This window comes from Engraulis encrasicolus, chromosome 19 (assembly GCF_034702125.1).
Source record: "Engraulis encrasicolus isolate BLACKSEA-1 chromosome 19, IST_EnEncr_1.0, whole genome shotgun sequence".
Taxonomy (NCBI): domain Eukaryota; kingdom Metazoa; phylum Chordata; class Actinopteri; order Clupeiformes; family Engraulidae; genus Engraulis; species Engraulis encrasicolus.
In genome coordinates, this window is record NC_085875.1 from 11,588,389 (window position 1) to 11,608,388 (window position 20,000).

General features: G+C 43.4%; 1 protein-coding gene across 1 annotated transcript in view; it reads right to left on the reverse strand.

Moving 5' to 3' along the window:
• The window catches only part of LOC134435204 (ryanodine receptor 3-like), a 414,716-nt gene that overhangs the window by 181,239 nt on the left and 213,477 nt on the right, over positions 1 to 20,000 (reverse strand). Inside the window, exons 31-39 of the mRNA XM_063184070.1 lie at positions 19,096 to 19,256; positions 18,433 to 18,598; positions 12,719 to 12,805; positions 11,771 to 11,902; positions 10,991 to 11,085; positions 9,567 to 10,059; positions 7,310 to 7,487; positions 7,086 to 7,213; positions 6,171 to 6,371 (exon numbers count right to left, since the gene is read on the reverse strand). Of these exons, the coding sequence (XP_063040140.1) occupies positions 6,171 to 6,371; positions 7,086 to 7,213; positions 7,310 to 7,487; positions 9,567 to 10,059; positions 10,991 to 11,085; positions 11,771 to 11,902; positions 12,719 to 12,805; positions 18,433 to 18,598; positions 19,096 to 19,256 (1,641 nt within the window). The remainder of the gene's footprint in view (positions 1 to 6,170; positions 6,372 to 7,085; positions 7,214 to 7,309; positions 7,488 to 9,566; positions 10,060 to 10,990; positions 11,086 to 11,770; positions 11,903 to 12,718; positions 12,806 to 18,432; positions 18,599 to 19,095; positions 19,257 to 20,000) is intronic.

Here is a 20,000-nt window from a genome sequence, read left to right on the forward strand (position 1 = left end):
AATGTAAGCGATCATTTCACACATGTTGCAAATGAATCAGACACTTTAGACATACTTCATTTACGGTGGAGAATGAATGTGCCACGATCCATGTGAAATTTCATTTTGAAAATGAACTCTGTTCTTTTGCTGAATTAACGAAAAAAAACTTCCACTCAAAATCCATGTTCATGATATCATTTTAGGTCAAGGCAGTTAGACTTGTTATCTTAAGCTTTGACTCTGACACAAACCATCCTCAGATTTAAAGGCGATGAGGAACTGCACACTGAAGTCACCCCAAGGCCATCCGAAGTGGAAGGAAGAAACTTGACAGAGGACTCAAATCAGTCTCACATGAAATGATCTCGCATAAAGCATTTTCTTTACACTTTATTTTAGGGATACATCTATTAGCACTAATACATACAATGTGCCTGTATAAGTAACTTGTAAGGCATGTACAAAGCAAAATCAAACATTTGTTAGGCATGTATTCGCAAATGTCTTGTTTATGCACAATAAGGGATTTATTACCAATTTAACCTTAGTAAGAACCTAGTAGGCCTCAGTGTTTGCTTAGTACATGCCTTACAAGTTACTTATGCAGCCATTAACATTGTATGTATTAGTACTTATAGATGTATCCCTAAAATAAAGTGTTACCAGCATTTTCATGCTTTCATGTTTCTGTCAAAAATGGCCGCCATGCACTAACTCAAAGCTCATGGCCATGGCCCTGACTACAGGTAACTGTGGATGTACACTGTACGCAGGGCCGGATTAAGATGGCCTGGGGTCCCCAGGCTACAGGTTGCTGTGGGGCCCCCCAGAAGGCAAATTTCGTGAAAAATGTACGTAGACAGTGTCATAATTACGAGCTAGAAATTCAGCATAACATGTCTGCCAACTGTTCTCAACACTCAATCAATTTTTCAATATTGCATCTTGTCCCAATTCTGCAATTTTTCACTTTTGGGCAATCAGGGGCCCCCTGGCAGGTGGGGGGCCCCTAGGCTGCAGCCATATCTAGCCTGTGCATTAATCCGGCCCTGACTGTACGCTAAAACTGACCAAAGTGACCAAAGTGATGGAAGTCATTGGTCCTGTATGGAGGTTCGGTGAACTGAGCGACGAATGCGGAAATAATTCAGTTAATGTTATGGTAATGAGCTATGATAGAGTTCAGCCGAAAACCAATTGGAGTGTTCAGATCTATGCATGTCCCGGGTTGACAAGTCAGAGCTGTTCTGTGATGAGCTAAATCAAACATGCCAATATTATCTAGAGAGCAGATACTGTGCACGTACGTAAATATACATTCACAGAGCAGCCGTGGCTCAAACAGTAGGACACTGCACTATTACACCGCACTATTACACACAAAGCTTCATCAACGAACTCGACTACTTGTATGCTATGTTTTCACCAGTTTTTGGCATACACGCACACTCGCACAGTAAGGAGAGGCTGCAACTAAACCACTGAAAATAAAATAAAGGTCCGCAACACTGTTAAATGCTCCCAAATACTTAATGGCACGATGAGTGTTGCACTGTGATGAAGGACGGTTAGTCCGAAACGTCGTGCCATTAAATATTTGGGAGCATTTAACAGTGTTGCGGACCTTTATTTTCTTTTCAATTATCTTACATTTGGTCCAGCACCTGTGCCACTGATGTGCGCGCATTCTTTGACTTTCTGCAACTAACCCACTGCCTTGATTCACTATGAAGTTTATAAGTTAATAAAGACCTGTATGGGAATATACGTATACAGTATGTGCTTGAGGCAAGGAGAGGAGAGAGGGAATGATTAGAGAAGGAGAGGTGAAGCAGAGGGGTAGTTTGTTTGTGTGTGTGTGTGTGTGTGTGTGTGTGTGTGTGTGTGTGTGTGTGTGTGTGTGTGTGTGTGTGTGTGTGTGTGTGTATGTGTGTGTGTGTGTGTGTGTGTGTGTGTGTGTGTGTGTGTGTGTGTGTGTGTGTGTGTGTGTGTGTGTGTGTGTGTGTGTGTGTGTGTGTGTGTGTGTGTGTGCATGCTTGCGTGTGTAAAAGTTCCCGGTGGGGCTGCAGTTTCAAGTCAGCCCTCGTCTTGCCAAAGGCATTCTAGACAGCTGAAGGAGAATTACCCCCACTATTGCCACTGAGGAGTCAGCAATTTTCGCAAATCATCAGAAAAAAAATGGTTCCAATAGTCACAAGCAGACAGCAGGCTTGATGTAAAATCACAATACACCATGAGAAATATAAGTAGTATAATGGCTGACAAAAATATGAGAATTTCAGATGATAGCTTCCAGGTGCATCTGGTGCACATTGCAACATGAAAATGTGCACCGTTCCACTACTAGGGGATTGATGTTATAACCATCGAAAAGACCTGACTACCATAGCAGTACTGCTACATTACACAGAGTTTTTAAACCTCACATCTTGGTCATTGCCATCCTGGTGACAGCAAATTTATAACAGGGGCCATGTCTTATAAAGGGACACTGTGCAGGAAATGGTCAAAAAAGGTACTGAAACAATGCTGTTCATTGAAACTGGGCTGCCTATTGCCAAATTTGATCTTTACATGAAAGTTTACTGAGTAATAAATAAATATTTTCTAGTATGGTCCAAGTACAGTCATTTTTGCTGCTAAAAATGGCTGTTTTTGGAAATTCAAAATGGCGGACCATGCCGAAGATCCCCCTTTTCATGTGTGAAAAGTGCAATTTTTCCAGTCATAATGAATACTTAGAATTTGATGCTGGTGGTAAGTATTCTTAAAAAATTTAACATTAGTGAATGGGCAGCATGAGTTCTGGAAATAAACAATTAAAAATCTCACACCGTGTCCCTTTAACACATTAAAAAGCCCAAATAAAATCTGAGGCAAAAAATTATGCAACATATGTGAGTACGGTGGATGTGAATCCCTACAGTCAAGTTGTTGCCAAAAATGCTGCCAATTTCATTCTGTACAACAAAACTGATACCAGGACTCCACCATAAAAGTCACTGTGTGGGCAGCGAGTCCTATAAATGTGCTATAAAAATTCTGGACAAATCCCACCACCAAATGGGCAAAATGGTAACATTGACTCCAACATCCTTCCCACACCAAATCCCCACATGCTCCATTTCCCTTGCAGTCTCTGATGCTTTAGTTATGCAGTGACAAGACAATGTTTGGAAGGAGAAAGCAGCAGTGGCTGGGGATGTACAAAGCAGCTGTTTGGGAATTCAAGTGGCACCGGATAAATGTGTGTGTGTGTGTGTGTGTGTGTGTGTGTGTGTGTGTGTGTGTGTGTGTGTGTGTGTGTGTGTGTGTGTGTGTGTGTGTGTGTGTGTGTGTGTATGTGTGTGTGTGTGTGTGTGTGTGTGTGTGTGTGTGTGCGTGCGTGCGTGCGTGCGTGCGTGCGTGCGTGCGTGCGTGCGTGCGTGCGTACGTGTGTGTGCATGTGCGTGTGTGTGCGTGCGAGCATGCAGCCGTGAAACCGCATGTGCATGCGTTGCATGTGTGTACATGTGGTGTGTGTGCTTGTTTGTGCGTGCACACATGAGTGTGTATCCTGAGACTTAACTGATCCCTGTAGCCTGCATGCGGCTCACAACACACAGTATTAGTCTCTGCTGTTCTTGCTGGGTAGAGCCAGTGGGGTAAACAAGCTTGTGTAGAGGGAGTGGGCAAACTCAGGCCCGGGGGCCACATGCGGCCCGCTGAGCCATTTCATCTGGCCCACAGAGCCTTTTAAATCCAAAGTATCTTACTCACACTTAAAATTCTTTAAAAAGCAAAGGGTGTTGCAGGTGTGAGATTAATCAAGGTCACATCTAAATATTGCAATGTGCAGAATTAAAATAGCCACCCAATAATGTCAGTGTACATTAAAGTATTTCTCATTACTGGCAAAGGCATGTTGCCTGCCACATCTGGTCCTGCAATCCATATTCTACGCCCAATGTGGCCCTCAGGCCAAAATAATTGCCCATCCCTGTTGTATAGTCTGCAGACAGCAAAGCTGCTTAAAGAACAAACACCCGCTCTGCCATGTTATGGGGAGTTTTTGCAAACATACTGTATAGCTGTTATACTGTACATAATATTGTGAACCCTTTGATTTTCCCTTGTCATTACAATCCATTGTTTGTCATTTGTCATTAGAGTGAGTGACTTATTATCAATGAGGTAGCGGTACAGTAACCATGGAGCCGTGTTGAGTTAGACGTCTTGCTCAAGGGTATTGGCAGCATTGGTAGCCTTGGCTATTCATACTATCTTATCCTGTCCTATCCTATCCTATCCTATCCTACCCTATCCTGCCGATCCCTACCCTACCATGTCTTGTCCTGTCCTGTCCTGTCCTGTCCTGTCCTGTCCTGTCCTGTCCTGTCTTGTCCTGTCTTGTCCTGTCTTGTCCTGTCTTGTCCTGTCCTGTCCTGTCCTGTCCTGTCCTATCCAGTGTCACCAACCCACAGGTTTCTCACTAGTAACAAAATCATATATGAGCTACAATCATTTAAGGAACTTTCACTAACACAACACTCCATAAAACTCAAAAATAAAATACTGCATTATCCATGGACAGTCACGAGTTAGAGGATATTAGTCATTTTAGATGACTCTTTTAAACTGGATGTGAACTTCAAATGCACTTGCCTCTAAGGGGACCGGTGATGAGTCAGTGCAAATAATAATTCTGCAACACAATACAATGTCAATTTATTCCCTCTTCCCTTGTTTCTGTACCCATTTCCTACTTCTGCTGCAGTTTTTGAAAAATGGAGAGAAAGGGTGAGAGAGCAAAAAAAGAGAGACATTTTGACGTCTTTGTACATAGATTAGTGAGTCAAAACCAAGCCATACGGCAGCACACTGGGTGCCATCTGTGTCTAATCTGGAGACACATCAGTCACTTAGTCACTCTCTGTGTGTAACTCAAAAACTTCATATTTAATTTCCTTTCTATATGGATGGATTGATATTAAACTTACATTACATTACATTACACTTAGCTGATGATTTTATCCAAAGCGATTTAGGGCCTTTCCCATTACTAATCTCTACCCCTATCCCTACGCCTTCCCCATGCCCCTTGTGCTTTCCAACGAAGCTGTAAGGTGTAGGACTTGAAACGCAAGCTCTACAAATCACAGCTGTCACTACCGGTAATTCCATGTATTAGGTTGATGTTAATAGCGTTTTTTTTTCATGTGCGTTTCACGGAGAAAAGAGCCATCACACATTAGGACATTTTTAAACTTAGTACAATGGAATAATCATTACCACTTCAAAACCGTCAATAGCGGCGAAAATACTTGAACTTGTGTGCTGTTGTGGGTGCTGAGGCTTGCCGCCAATTTTTAAATGAATTCGCAATGCATTTAGGGAAACCTGTCGAAGCCCTCCGTCCGCGGAGTCTGCTGTCGGAAAATCTCCGCGCGGAGGGGTGGAAAGCCCTTCGCCGCACCCCTACCCATCTGTCTGAACGTGAATCGGGATGCCACTACGCCTACACGTGGACGCGCAAAACGGAAGCAAAGGGGAACGTCGTAGGGCTAAGCGGTGTAATGGGATTCACCATTACAGTTACTTCAAGTACAGGCTATTGGTTACAGTCCCTGAAGCAGTGTGGTGATATTTGCCTTGCTCAAGCCATGCAGTGAGACATGCAGGGGGACCAAGAAAAACAGAAAAGGCATAGAATCAATAAAATTAATAATAATTAAACTATTCTCTAAAATCCTGGAAGAAAAATGTAATTTGTCCTATGATGGAGGCCATAGTCTGTGAACAAAATATGAAAAATTCGTATGTAGCCCAGACTCCTCAGTGATTGTGCTGAAATTTTCATAGATGACTGAGGGCCATTGTGTGTCCAAAATTATATCAGTTTCAGCGTTTGGCCATGTGATTAAGCATAGTAGGTGATGCAGTGTTAATTCAACACTTGGATAACTGCACAATACAAAAAAGTGGGAAAAATGCTGTTCACCTGCTCCTGGTATATAATAAACCCAGTAAATCATATAGATGAATGAATTCAGAAACTATAATCCAGTACCACATATTCCAGATTACATGTTTTTTCCTGTTCATTTAGGAAATCACCTGGTTGAATTGGACAAGTAATGTGTGGCACTAGATTGTAGCTCCTGAATCCAGGTTGCCCATCACTGGATATTACGTGTAAGTAAGGTCACCTGTTCCTGTGGCGGGGAGCGGAACTCCTTGGTCTTCTTGGCCGTGACGGCGGCGGACATGTTGAGGGCCAGCATGAGCTCGTTGTAGCGGAACTTCTGGTTGTACTGGAGCTTGGAGACGAAACTGTCCGAGAAGGACACAATGGCCTCGATGCGGTGCTTCAGCTCGCAGTCACAGAAGTAGTGCAGCAGCTCGCACATCTGGTGGCACAGAGGAGAGAGGAAATGTTAAAAAATGTGGGCATGTGTTGAAGCAGTGCATCGGACTAATGCACCATACCATGAATGGGCTTGGGGTGCCCATGGAGCACAAGGATCTAATAAGTGAAAAGTGAAAGCCCATTGGGAAACTCCAACTCCCATTGTCATTGTGACACAGCACTCCACAGCACACAAGTGAACACTGCACACAATGAAATTGCATTGATGCCTCACCCGTGCAAGGGGGCAGCCCTCAGTGGCGCCCCATGGGGAGCAGTGCGGTGGGATCTAAATCCCAATCTAAAATTAAGGCCCAAAAATATTTTTTATCTCTTTAAGACAGGGGTGGGGAATCTTTGGCTCGGGGGCCATCTTATCCAATATCATTTTAATGTTGTGCAGTTTCACATGAAATATGACATGTTTTGTAAAGCAATCTTAGAAATTACATTTGCAATACAACTAATTTATTTTCAGGGGACCCAGTGAAGGTGTTTGTCATGGCCTTGTCAAGGTGAATGGTAATGGCCATGTCTTAATCGGTTACTTAAGACTCCCAATAATGTCATCGCAATGTTGCTACGATATAGTTTTTTGAGACAACGGTAAATACAACCACCAGCAATCCCATCTGCATGACAGGACTATGTCCCAGACTGGTGAAAGTGATGAAATCACTGAGTGAGGCAAGTAAGAGAAGAGGCCCGTGCCCACCTGTCGCTTGACTGACTCGGGCAGCTTCTTCTCCAGTAGTCCCTTCCTGAGCTGCCTGGCCTCCTTAGCCTCCGCCTCCCCAGCCTCCACCGCCTTCTCCTCCGCACTGCTCATCCCCTCCTTCCCCACTCCATCACCACCTCCTCCTCCTCCTCCACCTCCTCCTCCTCCCATTACACCTCCTCCTCCTGCTCCTCCACCACCTCCACCTCCACCTCCTCCACCATGCTCCTCCCTGCTCTGTTCTCCGAACACGTTGGGCTCGATGAGCAGCAGGATCTTGTGCACGTCCTGGCTAGCCAGCACGCCCATGGTCAGCAGGGTGCCGATGAGCTTGAGGATGGGCACGAACTGGTACTCCACACTGCCCCCTACTGGGTCTCGGATGTGGTCGCCGCCGCCCTGTGGAAAGGGAGCAAAGGTGGGTGTGATTTTATGTGCATGTTTTTGAAATATTTCAAGGTCCACCCAAACAACTTTGAATTCTTTTTTAGAATGCTGCTGACCAAAGAAACGTATATAACTTTAGAAATAGGAGAAAGGCTGCACTATGCAGAAACAACTTGTATCATATGTCTGCTGAACTCCTTTATGTGATTCTAGAGAATTCACAGGTACAACGTGGTATGGCGTGCATACAGGTATGAAACGTGTGACTCTTCTTCATGATTGATACGATATGGCACGTTTTTAATCAATATCTTACAGAAGATATTACCAGTATTAAGTGGTTTCTATTACATTTCACATAGGATATTGAAAAGGAAATGCTTCCTTAAAAAAAGGTGCTGGAAGCCGTTTGACACTTCTCAGCAGCAGTTGCAGCTGAATTTAACAGTGACGACGATACCTCCAATTCCTATATTAAGATATCCATCTAAATGGGATATTCTTATCCCGTCTCACTTGCATGGCACTTCCGCAGGTGTGCAGTCGACACCTGCTGCATGACTAATGCACACACTATGTGTGTGAAGGTAAAAAATGGAACTGTATGCTTAGTTTTAAAAAATGACATTTTGATTCAACACTTAGACAGTAGGCCTATTGGGACCAAATTCACTCTAGAAAATGTCAAATTGACACTTGAAGTGTTAATTAACACTGCATTTTTTTTACTGTGTACAGTATACACTGTACAATACGGTGCTGATGCGGATGTGCTGACAATAAGCCGCTGTTTTCCTGGGGTCATTTTCTCCAATAATAAAGACACTAATGACAGTTTCACTTCAATTGCTTACCATTCTGTTACAATAATGGACTGACTCACTATATGCAAAGAGGAAGTGCGTTGAAAATTGGAATATATACCTGTAAGTGCAAGGAAAGTCATAAAAAATGTTCTGGTAATAGTGCTTTGTATCCAAAATGAATGTTGAAAATCTTGCACACAACAGCCAATTAGCCTTTCGCAAAACCCCTCCCCCAAACGGCCGCCAACCAATCCGAGCTCAGCAACGGTAACTAAGGAGTGTAGAACTTGTCGGAGGTCCGTCAAAAACCTGCGATTTTAAGGAGACACAAAACGTGTGCCTATGGCACCGTCACGGTCCGACACCATCTGAAGATTGATTAGGATCTCGTTTTTTCACTTTCCCGAAGCAAAAGCCTCAAGCGGACTGATAACAGGGATGGATTAAGCCATGTAGAGGCTATTAGCTCCAGGTGATCATATTTAAAAGTAGCAGGCTAACTGTGCAATCGTCTTGTTTGCTAATATAGCCCCCTTCCCTCTTGCATTTAGCTGGCAGAAAACGTATCCTAAACAAATAATCAATGCATCGCTCAGACTTAAGGACAATATTATATTATATTATAGCATTAGATTCACTTCATTAGGATTCAAATTTTATTGGGAAACTACTAGTTGCGTTGTTTAATATGCGCCAAATGCACAGCCCACGGAGCAGCCCCCACCCTCTCTCCCTCCCGGTTTGTGTCTGTGTATATGCGTCGAGTGTGACAGCAAAAAAAGTAACACTGAAATGGGGCTGAGCTTGTTCCAACCTTGTTATGAAGATATTAACTGTCAACTAAAACCATTAAAGTGAACAGAAGAGAGACGCCCAGTGTGACTGCCCAAGAGCTGCGCAGTGTGCCCAAAGCCCGTCAAAGGCCTTGGCGGAAGGCTGCAATGTCCCAGTTTACACCAAGCACTATCAAAATGTCCTGGTTACAGACATTACATCGCCATCAAGTTGTTGTATTTCACAGTTGAATATGGCTTCTAGTAATCAGCGTGTGTAGGCCTATACAAGAAGTGTAGGCTACACACATTTCCTATGAAACGCAGCCAAAACGTGTGCCTGGTTCTAAGTTTTTGACGGACGTAGCAACAATTACTAGGGGGCGTGGCTTTTGCGAAAGGTGAATTCTCCTTGAGAGCATCATCATTAGAGGTATCATTCAGCCCATGATTTTTCCAAGACGTGTCAGTAAAATGCATGTAACTGCAATCTTTTGAACAAGATCTCCTACCTGCACAGCCTCTGTGAGCATGGATATGGCCTTCTCCTTGAGCACGTCCAAGGGGATCTGCGGACTGTACAGGTGCTGCTCCCGCTTGGTGCTGCTGATGAAAGAGGGCGGGGCAAAGTGCAGGCGGGGCTTCAGCGAAGTGCTAAGCCCCACCCCCGGCGGCTGGTGCTTCTTGGAGGCGTCGGAGAAGAGCCGGATGCTGCGCGTCTCGGCGGTGACGGGGATGATGAACTCGTTGTTCATCATGAGGCGCGCCTCCTTGGCCGTCTCCAGGTGGATGCTGATCAGCACGTCGTAGAAGCCCTCGCGCAGCTGGCCCGACAGGTATTGGTTGTCGATGGTGTAGAGCAGCTGCGATTGGTCGAGGTGGCTGCAGAGGGCGTGGGCCACGCGCGTGTTGCCCAATGCGCACAGGGCGCAGTAGAGCTTCAGCGTGTGGTAGTGGAACTTGCGCAGGTCCACCTGTTCGGACAGCTCCATGATGTCCACGCACCTGAGCAGGTGGGAGAGGGGAAAATCAGTTACAGGACATTTGATATGTGAATAAAAGAAAATGCTTGAAACGTAAATGTACAATATAAGTATATCACAATTAGAAAATACAGAATGAACAACGTTTGTAAGCTGCTTATTAATTTGTCCTTTTCTTTACTTTTTTCTGATGTTGGTTTCCTTTTTTTTGGTTCTTGTCTAACCCCGTATTTAGATGTTGAAAGAAAATGAAATTAAAAGTCTTAAAGAGTACAAAGAGTATAATGCATACACAATGGTAAATCATTATAAACCATATTGATCATGAAATACATTCTTAATTTATTTTCTCCATGATGCTCACACTCGAGTGGTGGAGGGAATATAACCACAGTCAGCAAGGGATTTATTCTATATGAGGTCAATTTGAAGATAACACACTAAAGTAAAAAACAGAGTAAAGGATACAGTACAACAAGTGTAAATGTTCAAAGGGATGAAAGTTAAGGCAGAATAATGTTATTGAAAGGCAGTTCCTCAATCAAGTGTGACATAAATCAAAGTTAATAAAACATAAAAAGGCCACAGCTGCCTACCTAACGGCATCCATATTGCTTTCATACAGGATGATGATGATGATATGCAGAAAGGAAGCTGGAGTTTTATTGCAAAAGCAATTACACTAGAAAATCACTGAGATGTTTGCGTTTGTTAATAGGTTTTGGTGTGTTTGTTTGTGAGTGCATGTGTGCATGAATGCACATGCACATTAATCTCCAACTTAATGAATGCATTATCCTACGATGCACTTTCGTGTTCTAGTGTGTGTGTGTGTGTGTGTGTGTGTGTGTGTGTGTGTGTGTGTGTGTGTGTGTGTGTGTGTGTGTGTGTGTGTGTGTGTGTGTGTGTGCATCTCACTGTGATTGTGTGTGTTCATGCCAGTACACACACACCTGTTCTCCTCGGGGATGTGCACAGCCAGCATCTGCAGTGGCTCCACACACTGCACAGCCCAGCCGTGTCTCTCACTCACACGCGCAGTCTCCACCTTCACCGGCAAACACAAAGACAGCTTTATTGTCAAAGTTATATTACAGGCACATGATGTGAAATTATCCTCAATTGCTCCCTAGACACACTGTGTACAATACATGCACCATGTCAATTGCCCTTTCCACTTGAAGACTAAAATAATATTCCTAGTAGGTACTAAGCCATGTTTTCCCACATTCACACTTGATAATTTGATCATTAGAATATTTGGCTAGACAGAAATAGCATTTTGACGTCTACTCAGTGCATGCCTTGACTGTAGAACAGCAAACAGCACAGCACAACACCAGCCGTATTACATTGTACAATACATTCAGGGCTCTAAATTGACACACGCCAACCGACCAAATGCTGGTGAAAATTCAGTTGGGCTGGTAGAAAATAAAACTTTCTTGCCACTTTTACCTATTAGTGAGTGTGTGTTTGGCTAGTAAGATTAACATAATTTCAACATTTTGGCTGGTGATGAAAAATGTTAATTTAGAGCCCTGATTACATTGCACATTACATTACATTGTACAATACAAATGGTATTATATTGTACATTATATTACATTGCACAATACTAGCGGTATAACATTGTCCATTACATTACATTGTACAATACTAGCGGTATAACATTGTACATTACATTACATTGTACAATACCAACGGTATCTCATCTGCCAGCGTTACAGCACCTTGAGGAAGCAGTTGGGCATGCGGCTCCAGAGGACGGCGTTGATGGTCTGCACGTCTAGCCGAGGGGGACACTGGGGCACCGGGTTACGGTGCTCACTCTTGAACACCGCTGAGGACAGAGGCATGGTGTTCTGGAGGAGGGAAGGAAAGGAGGAGGAGGATGGGGGCAGAGGAGGAGAGGAGAGAGGAGAGAGGGGAAGGGAGGAGGAGGAGGAGGATGGGGGCAGAAGAGGAGAGAGGGAGGAGAGAAGGAAGGAGGAGGATGGGAGCAGAAGAGGAGAGAGGGAGGAGAGTGGTAAAGACAACAAGGGGAGTGTGAGACAGAGAATGATAGAGAGAGTTTGGGGAAGGAGAGGACAACAGAGGAAAGGTAGAAAAGGGGATATATTTATCTGATACAGACATATCATACAGATCACAGAAAAAAACCAGACAGATCACAAATGAAACCTTTCACATAAGTGACAGAAAACAGGATGAGAGGATTAAAAAAGAAATGAGCAAGATTAAGAAAGACAGAGCAACAGAAGGTCCTTGTAACAGGAGAGAGAGAGACCTTTAGAAAGAAACAGGCAGGACTGAAGAGGAGACAAGAGTCAATGGCAGAGACACACACTCAGTTAGCAGTACAAGGTCACAGCGGCCAGCTCATTACAAACACACACGCACGCACGCATGCACGCACGCACGCACGCACGCACACACACACACGCACACACGCACACGCACGCACGCACGCACGCACGCACGCACGCACACACACACACAGTCCTAGCGCAGCATGAAGGAAAGGTCATCTCTGGGGAGAAAGAGAGAGAAGGGGAAAAAGGGAAAAGGAAAAAAATCAAAGAAAAAAGTATAAGCAGGAAAAAGGAGGAAAGAAAATGAAGGAAAGGAAAGGAAAGGAAAGGAAAGGAAAGGAAAGGAAAGGAAAGGAAATTACGCACCTTGATCTTGGCCAGTTCGAATTGGAATAGGTTGGGGCTGGTGGGGCGCACAAACACAGCAGGGAACAGCTTTGTGTTGGGCTCCACCTGAGAGAGAACAGAGGACACAAGACATTACATTACACACTTGCACACTATAGATAAGGAAACGCTATGCATATCAACAAGCAGATGAATAAATATCCCCTTTAACTTTTCTGCTGCTCCCCAAACAAACACACAATGGACACGCGCGCGCACACACACACGCACGCACGCACACACACACACACACACACACACACACACACACACACACACACACACACACACACACACACACACACACACACACACACACACACACACACACACACACACACACACACACACACACACACACACACACACACACACACACACACACACACACACAATAAAGGAAGCAGCAGATAAAAGAGAAGGACAGGGAGAAAATCGTTGAAAATACAGGATGGCACATTTCTACTCCACTGGTACAGTAGTTACAGTATAACAGAGTGTCATACTCCACATATCCTGGAGCAGTTACGATGATGGCACACTGCACAAATTCCCTCACTCCAAGCAAGACTAGGAAACGCAAGCCCCATTCATGCACAGACCCAATCTTCTATCAGTAAATGCAAGCCAGCGATTTTTTTTGTAAAATAAACATGCAGTGTGCGTGCGCACACTTCCTTGTGTTTCAGATCTGAGACTATGGGCAGAAAAAATAGGTTCTCTCGCAGATATATTCCCCATCATTTGACAAGAATACGTTTCACATTGTCATACATGTTCTCAATTTTTGTATACTGACTGCATTGATTTGATCAAAGACAATTGTAGTACTGTAAATGCAATTTTATTCTTGTAACTGATAGTTTGTCATGAAAGTCATGTCATAGATTTGGCTTCAGGGATCCTCTAAATTGTGTTGTAGGGTCACCTTGCTGCTGTTACAGCACCCATTTTTGCACAGTTGGTCCATTTTATTGATTATAAGGGCAGAAATAATACAGTTATCCATTAATGTGAGGCAGAGTGAATGTATGAATGCCTTTTCAATCAGTTATTTTTTCATATACATTAATATCTGTGCTTCTGTTCTTAGGAGAAGGTCTGTTACTGATGATTCATTTAAAAGTCTGCATCATAGACAAACCCCAAAATAACCCAAACCAACTTTCAGCAGGTTCAATGAAAAACTTATTTTTTTGCATTTTATTCCCTAAGACAAGGGCCGTCCTGTACGGAGGCTGAGTAATTGTTTTGTGCATTTCAATAGTTCAATGCTTTTAAAAGGCTTCTATGTTTACCGGAAGCACCCTTGAATGACTTCAGAGAACACTAACAGAACAGAAGAAGAGAGTTCTAGAAATAACTCATCTTTCTTTGTGACTAAGCGTAGTCCTGCTGTTGGGAGCTCTGTTTGTGTCTGTGTCTGTTTGTCTGTGTCTGTGTGTGTGTGTGTGTGTGTGTGTGTGTGTGTGTGTGTGTGTGTGTGTGTGTGTGTGTGTGTGTGTGTGTGTGTGTGTGTGTGTGTGTGTGTGTGCGTGTGTATGCGCGTGTGCATTAGCACAAACACACACACACACACACACACACACACACACACACACACACACACACACACACACACACACACACACACACACACACACACACACACACACACACACACACACACACATACACACACACATACCCACACACAAAACCAACGAAGCGTGCTTGCACTGCACTGACTGCGGTACGGTACGTCTGGCAGGCCTAGATGAGTCATCATCTGTGTCGTTGCGTGTGTACCTCACCGGGGCCACGTTAGAGTTAGGGAAGATCACAGCCTTTAAAGAGTGCCGTTTTGTTCCCCTCGTCTGCGAACAGAGGAGCCTGTCACCCTCCCAGCCTATTTTGGCAAGGCTCTCCCCAACCCTCAGCACAGGGGCTGGCTGACATGCTGAAGCACAATGGTACCAAAAAAAGGCCCATGCTCCACAACGCAATATTTAAAGCTCAATATTCAAATTCATTAACTTTCCTTTTCATATAATATGATATTCAATTACTGTACAGTTCATGTAATATTTATTTCAAAGCAACATCACACTGCTAGGCTATATTTTGTTTGTTTTTTTGTATGCATATATTAATTATTTAGTTCAGCAAATTGTAGGTCAAACTACAGAGAAATGAACAAAGTGTAGCAAAACAACAGACTCGCACGATTGGTCACACACATCTGCCATATCAGCTGTGATTAACCAGTGAGCCAGGCGATGATTTTTAGAATTATGTGGGTCAGACAGAACTGGAGCTTGGAATGCCTGACAGACAAGTGACTACGACAGTGTTTCTCAACAGGGGTGCCGGGGAAATGTAGCTGACAGTAAGTGAAATTGACCTACATAAATTATTTAATATAATACCTATTGGCCTATCTAAATTAATAAATTAATGCTTAGTCAGTGGAATCTTTCATCCACCATTTACGAACAATATGTCAATTTAGGTCACCCTTGCATGGCCACATAGCCTGTCTGAGATAAAGCTGCAACTTTGAACATCTCCAAATGTGTTACTTTTCAAAGCTTGTGTGTTATCGAATGCGATACCATGTTACGGCTCGTTGGTTTGGGGTGCCTTGAGATTTTTCTTGAATTGAAAGGGTGCCTCGCCTAAAAAAAGGTTGAGAAACACTGGACTACGCCATCCGAGACACATGGGCAGCCACGTCAGAGATTCTTTAAGTATAGAGATATGCCAACATAATAGGTTTCTATGGGCACCTAACGTGACCAGGTTCCGGTCTGCCTAAAGGGGCGTGTCATAATGCTCCTAGCATTGAATAGAACAGTCCTCAGGTCTGCCTAGGTCTGCCTAAAGGGGGATTTCCCCCCCAATAATATAACCCGGAAACAATGGGCCAATGGAACCTCTCTCTCTCTACTCTCTCTGGCCACATCAGCAGCAGGCCAGGCAGCCCGCGGTGCACCAGTCACTCAGGAGATATGCTAAAAACCTCAGGGCCTATCCATGCTATTATCAAGTCTGAAAAACAGAATAATAAGGAAGGCTGGACATGATTATCAAGTCTGAATATTATCAGGCAGCGAATAATACATGGAGTCTCAATACAGTTCATTATTAAATGTGAATACCGACGAGTCAGAGTCTGGACATTCCAGAATATAAGGAATTGTGAATAATATCTTTATAGATGGCAGTCTTATAAACAGCCATCAAAATGTCTATACAAAAAACATGATGGAACCTGAGAGTCTGGTATCACACGAAGGCATTTGGTTAGTCTGGTATTATACAAAGGCATATTGTAGAAGCCTGTCTACACTGCCTCTATAATAGTCTGTTATAACTGTGTTATAAAGCATGAATAATAGACAGAGCATTAACTGCAAGAAGAAAGAGTGGCATTGGGTATAAAAAAGTTGGTGGACAAAGAAAGAGTGTTTACTGTAAAGTTGTGGTAAGAATTGGACTGTGCAAAGTATACATATACTTATAAGTAATGGGCAGAAAAAAATATTATTACCACAAAAAAGTCTGGCATCGAACAAGAAATGGAAAGCTCTTTGACAGGAACAGCTGCTACAGTACGGAGTTTTATGTCTTCCAGTCATCGGGTGGAGCCCAATGTGACTTTTTGAGGTGGTGCTGGGAGTGTACTGCGAGAGTGTATTGGGAGTAGATTTGCCCAGCAAGGCCTCGAATCTGGACCCTCTGGGGTACCAAAGGAATGCTACACTCATTGGTGGGAGCACTCACAACCTACCCCACTAAAACTTTGGACTATTTATCAACTATCGGACGGCTGAACTTCATTGCGGATGCCTGGCTGTCGAAGATCCAGCATGTAGGCTACGGCCTTCCAGCAGCACTAGCGTGTGCCCTCTGCTGTGGCTGCTCCACACCTGCCGTTTGGGGGACGCCTGCCATTGACATCGCTGTTCCGGGAAGTCTGCGGGTGGAGTGTCGTTGAGCCAGCTTGGCTGCTGGAGTCACCAGCCACCACACCTCCTCTCAGTCTCGGCGTCTCTGCGGACCCGGCTATGGCGTCTTGCAACGCTGCCAGCGTGATCGCCTATCTCCCTCACCCATGGCGTCTCCGCGTCCCCGTCCGTGGCGTTTCATCGCCTTTGTGTGAAACTTCACCTGCTTGTTTCGACTGTCTTCCTTAACCGAACTTGCCACCACAATGGGAGGCTTTTGGTTTTCGGAATCGCCAGGCCATTTCACCGCCGCCCCCATCATGGATTTGCCAACTTCACCACACCGTACAGCTCCCACTTCCATGGACATAACCTTCCACTACCGTCTGTTTTGCTCTGTTGAGTCTCAGTATGTCTTTGTAATGTTGTTTTTTGTTTTATGTTATATGTAAAGCGTCTTTGAGTGCCATGAAAAGCACTATGTAAAACTCATGTATTATTATTATCAACCCTAGTGATGGTCACTCCATCTTAGAAAGGTATGGAAAGGTAAGGTAAGGTACAGTATGGTAGGACGTTGAGATTGACCATGAATATGCGACTACATGTATTAGTCTGTCACCTGATGGGTGGCGGAGCTCTCTAATAACAGCTGCTATGACTACCGTATGCTATGTATTAGTATTATATGGCAGTCTATAAGTATGTGGAGATCCCCTTGCCATTGACAGCTGAAGGGTAATAAGGCAGGCAGTAGGGATGCAAATTATCGATTAATTAATTAATTAATTGTTAGTTGATTGCCTTATCGATCGACTTACGATTAATTGAGAAGCTGCGTTTTTACCCTGAAATCTCAATGTTTCTAAAAAAAAACCTACTAAATCTAAACATTTTAATAAAAAGAAATTTAGATAAAATACCACATTTAAATTAATTCTATTTCAATTCTTTAATCCAAAGGTGATTTAAATATTCCCCCTATTCACACCCCTCTTCACACACACTCTTCACATGCCCATTTCACCTGGGTCTCTTGTCAGTTGAATTGTCGATTAATTGTGATTAATGTTTTTTAATCGATTAATGCATTGATCGATTAAAGTCGATTAATTGATTAATCGTTTGCATCCCTAGCAGGCAGTACCTGGCAAGAAGTAGAGATCTCTTTTATAGTGACGCCAGCTATGAATGTGCTCCCGTACATATTAGGATTATGGTACCTATGAATGTGCTATGTATTACCGATGTCGTTTGTATTAGGATTATTGAGCAGTCTGACCCCAGTTGTGGCTGAAACGGCACTGCACTGTTACATCAGCATACACCTGGGTCCGCTTCCCGATTCTCTCATCTCTCTCTCCCGCTCATTTCCTGTCCTACCCTTCAATGCACTTCACTGCATCTTAATAAACGGTGCAATAGCCCCAAAAATACTTTAACCCATTTTGTCCTGAGCCCTTTTTGGGAAAGGGTGCCCTCTTCCTATTAAATCCTAAATATCTTGACTCCGAAGCATATACAAATATGAAATGAGTTACATTTTAAAGCCAAGACCCTCCCCTTGCATTGCAATGTATTCATTCAGCTCTAACATACCCACATATTTAATAAAACAGTTAAAATCTCAACTTCCTGAAAAAACCGTATATGTGTCTCCAGGACACAATGGGTTAAAAAAGAGGATCATTGGTCAGTCTAATGAACGGTGCAATATATTTAAAAAATATATTAAAAAAAGAGGATTATTGGTCAGTCTGTTACCTGGTAGGAAGTGGAGATTTCTTTGCCATTGACGGTGAATGCTACGAGGCCGGTGGAGAGGTCTATGAAGCAGCCGATCTCCAGGTCCACATTGCTGCGGCCTGACGAGTGGCTGGAGCCTGTAATGTCTCCACACCACACCATGTAGCAGTTACCCCTCTTCACACTGCATGGGGAAACAAGCATAGGGGTGGGTCATTTGACGTGAAATTCGACACTTTGGGACCCGACCAATTCGAATTTGAATACGACTTGTTGTGCCTTTTTAGTGGCAAAGTAGAACACCAGACTGAATCTGGCGGTAATATTAAGGGAGAAACTGACTGAGAAAGTATGAATTGAGTCATCCTTGATTATATCAATCAATTTACGTCACAAAGAGATGATTTTGATGTTGTTCGAAGGCTCTTTTCTGACTCTACAAAATTACATAATCAACATGGAATACAAAAGTCATTTGGGTATGAATTATGAGATCTTTTCTAAACCTAGCCTTCATCTGCAACTTACGGCACTGGGCAATGTCATAGCAATGTTGTCATGGTGTAGTAATGCTTTTGCAGCAAATATTGAACTGGAATTATCATTAGTATCATTATTATTATTAAATGGTGCTTGGCAACCCATTAGTGAAGTGAAAAATTGGAAGGAATCACACAGTACCTCTCGTGGACTCGCCCCCGTTCGTCTCCCAGGGTCACTGTGACCGTGCGATTCTTGCTGAGGTTGAAGTTGTTGCTATAGTAATGGTAGTCCGGGGAGACCCAGCCTACCCACACGCAGAACGGGTCCTGACCAGCAAAAACCCTCACAGAATGGTAGTACTGGAACACAGACAGTAGAAGAGTTTATTTGCAAAATGGTGTATCCACCATTTTTGACTTTTGTATTTTATTATTAAAAATGACTCTTCAGAGGTCCTATCACCTATGTGGGAATTCATGGCATTCAAATATTTTGAGAACATACTTTTTCCAACCTATGTAAAAGGCATTTTGCAATGCAATGCAATGGAATGCTCAATACAAAAATGTCAATTTCCCAGCATTCTATACAATGGAGATACACCGTTTTGCATATACATATAAACCATTGATTTTCTCTCTTTACCAATCTACTCTCAGGATAATGATCATTTGAAACACAAGTTGTATTGAAAACATTAATAAAATATAAAAAGGCACAACATATTATGCCAGCATACAGCACAGATATACAGTAAGTAGTTGAGTTCCATTAAATGATGGTACTTCTGTGATACAGTTAGGTCAGGAAGGGTGTCGCGCCAATTACATTACATTTTTTCACTTAGCTGACGCTTTCATTTTATTCAAAGCGACTTACAGTTATTATTTTTCAGGGTATTGGTTACAGTCCCTGGAGCAATGTGGGGTTAAGTGCCTTGCTCAAGGGCACTTCAGCCATGGATGGAGATGTAGGCAGAGGTCAGGGGGGGTTCGAACCTGCAACCCCCAGATTGAAAGACCAACTTTCTAACCACTAGGCCACGGCTGCCCACAATTACTCCAGGCCTTGTGGGTGCGTGGATTCTGGGTATTGTAGAACAC